The 3,784-nt window shown below is 43.1% G+C and overlaps 1 protein-coding gene across 1 annotated transcript in view; it reads right to left on the minus strand.

Moving 5' to 3' along the window:
- lmln (leishmanolysin-like (metallopeptidase M8 family)) overlaps positions 1–3,784 on the minus strand; it is a 34,800-nt gene that overhangs the window by 8,307 nt on the left and 22,709 nt on the right. Inside the window, exons 10-13 of the mRNA XM_037686644.1 lie at positions 2,935–3,042; positions 2,673–2,860; positions 2,435–2,567; positions 1,941–2,100 (exon numbers count right to left, since the gene is read on the minus strand). Coding sequence (XP_037542572.1) covers positions 1,941–2,100; positions 2,435–2,567; positions 2,673–2,860; positions 2,935–3,042 — 589 coding nt within the window. The remainder of the gene's footprint in view (positions 1–1,940; positions 2,101–2,434; positions 2,568–2,672; positions 2,861–2,934; positions 3,043–3,784) is intronic.

Raw genomic sequence — 3,784 nt, forward strand, 5'->3', positions numbered from 1 at the left:
TGCAGAGAGTGGTGAAGGCTGCACAGAAGATGTTGGAGTCAGTCTCCACACCATCACAGACATCTACACCTCCAGATGCAGGAAGAGGGCTAACTGCATCATGAAGGACCCCACTCACCCAGCACACACACTTTTTGCCCCACTCCCCTCAGGAAGGAGGTTAAGGAGCATTAAGTGTAGAACCACTAGACTGAGGAACAGCTTCTACCCTGAGGCTGTTAGACTCATGAATCTCTAACCAGAATAATCACTGTGAAAAACCATATCATGTTGCTGCTGATTTGTTTCATGTTGCTGCTGATCTGTTTCAATGTTGATGTGTTCATGCGTGCACATCTGCTCACAGACTCATGTTCATGTTTGTGCTGATGTTCAATGTTTTATGTTATCAGTGCTTAGTGTATATTTAGTTGATGTTTTTCTTAGTTCATATCTTAGATGTTATCACTGTTTTTATTTTACATTTTATTGTTGGATGTAACTGGGACCTTGTGTACATAATTTCACTCCACCACATGTACCACATGAGGTGCGAATGACAATAAAGAATCTCTGACTCTGACTTATTTCCTCTGAATCATTGTTCTCTTCTGGCTGCCAGACAGCTGGGACGTCTCTTTTTGTGTGACGCTTATCGTCGTCGTGACATTTGGGGCTTCCCCTTGACTTCAGAATTATTTCAACATCTGGTTTAGACGAAATATATTTTTTATGTCTTGATATATGAAACTCTAGAATTAAAAGCGGAAGAACTTTCCTTTTGCCAATAACTTTATACTGGTAGGTCAATTTCTAAAAAATAAATAAAAAGCTTATTGAGTTACTGTGATGTTTTAAATCCTTATTCAAGCCCATTTCTATTTATTTTCCAATTAAACTTCTTTGTTCCATGGTGTAACAGACATTAGAATCAGAATAAGCTTCATCATCATTGCACCGAGATACAGTGAGATTATGTTCGTACAGTTGTCTGAAAGATGGGCGGGGTGCACGTTACTGCTGCTACAAGAGTGTGGCCTCTTATTCTTTATCAGAATACTATTTACATAGAAAAAGGTAAAAGGCCATGAGGATGGATAGTGGTATTAAAAAAAGATCTCTTCACATCTTGTCCTAACAGAACACGATCTGGAAAAATTGGCTGGATTTCATATCACCACTGAGATCAGAGTTTGTTGAATAATATTGGGGGTACCCTTACAGTGCTACATAATGTAAATAGTTTGATTACAGGTATTTTTCAATGAGAAGAGATTTAAAACTGAGAAGATCTGGAGAAGAACGGGCAGGAAAACCTAATATTTGTACTGAAAGTGTTTGGGCTGGTTGAGGAATATAAAGGATAGCAAAGTTGTTTTGTCCTAAACATGTAAAGAAGGTGTGTGACTTCTCTTGGTGAATCTATAAAGGACATTTGGAAAAGTGTAAAGTTTGGATGTACACCTGTATGGAATATATAAATTCAATAAAATTTGCAAACAAAAAAACCTGAAGCCGAGCCAGCCTGAGTGGACATTTATGTCAGGGGGAGTTTGGTCAATGGATGTTTGTAACTATGGCGGGAATGTTAACTGCCCATGAACCATGTGTTTGAGTTAGCAGAGAGTTCTTTTCTCTCTCAGAGAGAGCTGAATGAGGAGATGATACGATCCTGCATGTGCAGCTGGGTGGCCAAGGTCATCAGTGTCTGCCTGTGAGAGCTGATAAGGTTGTACCAACAATTCTCACACGCTGCCCATCAGATTCTCCTGACTGGGCTCCATGCATGTAGAACTTCTGAACATCTGTGTAAGCTGTGATGGAAGTCTGCCCTTGCAAGTAAAACCAGTTAAACATCTTGTCCTGTCGAGTATGGCTTCTTCGAGTAAGTAAGATGAACAGAGGATTTTTTAATCCAACAATTCTCTCAGCTCCAGAAGTGCGAGCAGCGTGAGTCGTACCTGGCTGGTTCTCAGACACTCTGCAATATGAATTTCTCTGGTACTCTCCACTGAGGTGCCAGCTGAACTCCTGGCTGAAGGGGCAGTAATCAGCGATCTCAATGGCACCCCCGAAGAAAGACAGCTGATCAGCATCCACGTCCGGAATCTGATCAAAATACTAGAAACACAGATATTTGGTTTCAGAACGATGACCGTGATCTGTTTCACATTTGGTCACTTCTCAAATAAAACATCAAACGTTCAGGACTAATTAGAATAATCTGTTTCTAATGCAACATCTATTGCATCAGTTTCTTAGAAACATTTGTTTGGATGTTAGATTTTCTGCTGGTTAAAGATTTTTGTGTTAATTAAGTAATTGTGTGTTTGTCACTGGCAGTCTGCTTTGACCAGGAGATTAATAAGTAGAGGAGAAATCCATCAAAGAGCTCCTTGTTGTCATTTACAAAATAAATCCCCATAAGCTGTCAGGCAGTGTTCTTGGCAGTGACCTGGTACTCCAGCTGGAGCTCCTGCGGGTACTTCTGCAGGTTGCAGACAGCTACAGCCAGCTGGTCCTGTCTGCAGGTGAGCTGCAGAGGAGAGGCTCGCACCGTGTCACAGTACGGCGTCACAGGGTGTCGCCTGCAGCAGAAGAAAGACTCAGACGTTCACATCGATTTAAATGAGGTCGTTTTGTTGGTTAGAGAATTGGAACTTGCAGTAGGTGACACAAACACGTCATGTAACCTCTGTCTCTGTTTGTCCATCCAGAACTTGCAGCTTTTCATGACGAAGTCACATCCGAGGCCTCGGCCCCAGTCCAGCCTCTGAGCCAGGCTGTAGTTGGCCCAGTACCAGCCGCTGTCCTCCATGATGGCCAGCGTGAGGCGAGAAAACACCCTGTTCTGGGTGTGGGAGCCCGTCATGGCCTCGTTCTGAGGGGACAACACAAGCAGACGGATGAGGTGAAGGCAGGACAGGAAGTGTTTTCTATGGAGAGTGTGCTGACCTCCAGCAGTCTCTTCTCCCAGTGATTGAGTTCAGTTCCCGTTCCTCCCTGGTTCTCCAGCTCCATCCCCTCCAAGATGGGACAGTTAAAGTGTCTCCTCGCCTCCTCCTGGAGAAGCAACATGAGCAGCTCAGACACTTTCAATAAAGAAAAACTATATTTGATCATCATCTGTCTATACTCCACTGCTGTGAAGCATTTCCAAGAATCCAGATTAACCAAAAGATCAAATAAAATGAATTAAAGGGATAGTTCGGCCATTCTGAAGTAGGTTTTTGTGGGAAAGTAATAAATAAACAGCATCTTACCTGTTAAAGACTACTGAATGGCCTTAATTAAGAGAAACAGAGTTTGATTTTGACCAGTGATGGGCTAATGGCTAGTCTGGATGTTGCAGATTGCTCCAATTTTTAAATAACCACAATGATCAACATTTTAGAGTGATCCTTTCACTTCCACAGACAAACAAACTGGTTTCTGCTGAGCTATACAGCCCTGTCTGGTAAAACAACATCCTACCTCCGTTCGTTGCTCAACATCTGTAGCAACATCTGTACTCTCCGCTCCAGCAGCTACACTAACCTACAGAATGCATCCCCACTTCCTTTGGCCGGTCATCATTTCAGTTTTCAATTGGGAACTAGTTGTCCCTACGAGTGAGAGAGAGTGAATGGTTGTTTGTCTCATTTGTCTGTGTGTCCCCGTGATGGACTGGAGACCTGTCCAGGGTGTCCCACGCCCCTCGCAAAGGACATGGGCACTAGTGACCCCCAGCTATCCAAAATGGAAGAAGCAGGTAAAGAGGATGGATGGATGGATGGATGGATGGATGGATGGATGGATGGATGGA

This window comes from Nematolebias whitei, chromosome 13, assembly GCF_014905685.2.
Source record: "Nematolebias whitei isolate Nwh7 chromosome 13, NemWhi1, whole genome shotgun sequence".
NCBI classification, from domain to species: Eukaryota; Metazoa; Chordata; class Actinopteri; order Cyprinodontiformes; family Rivulidae; genus Nematolebias; species Nematolebias whitei.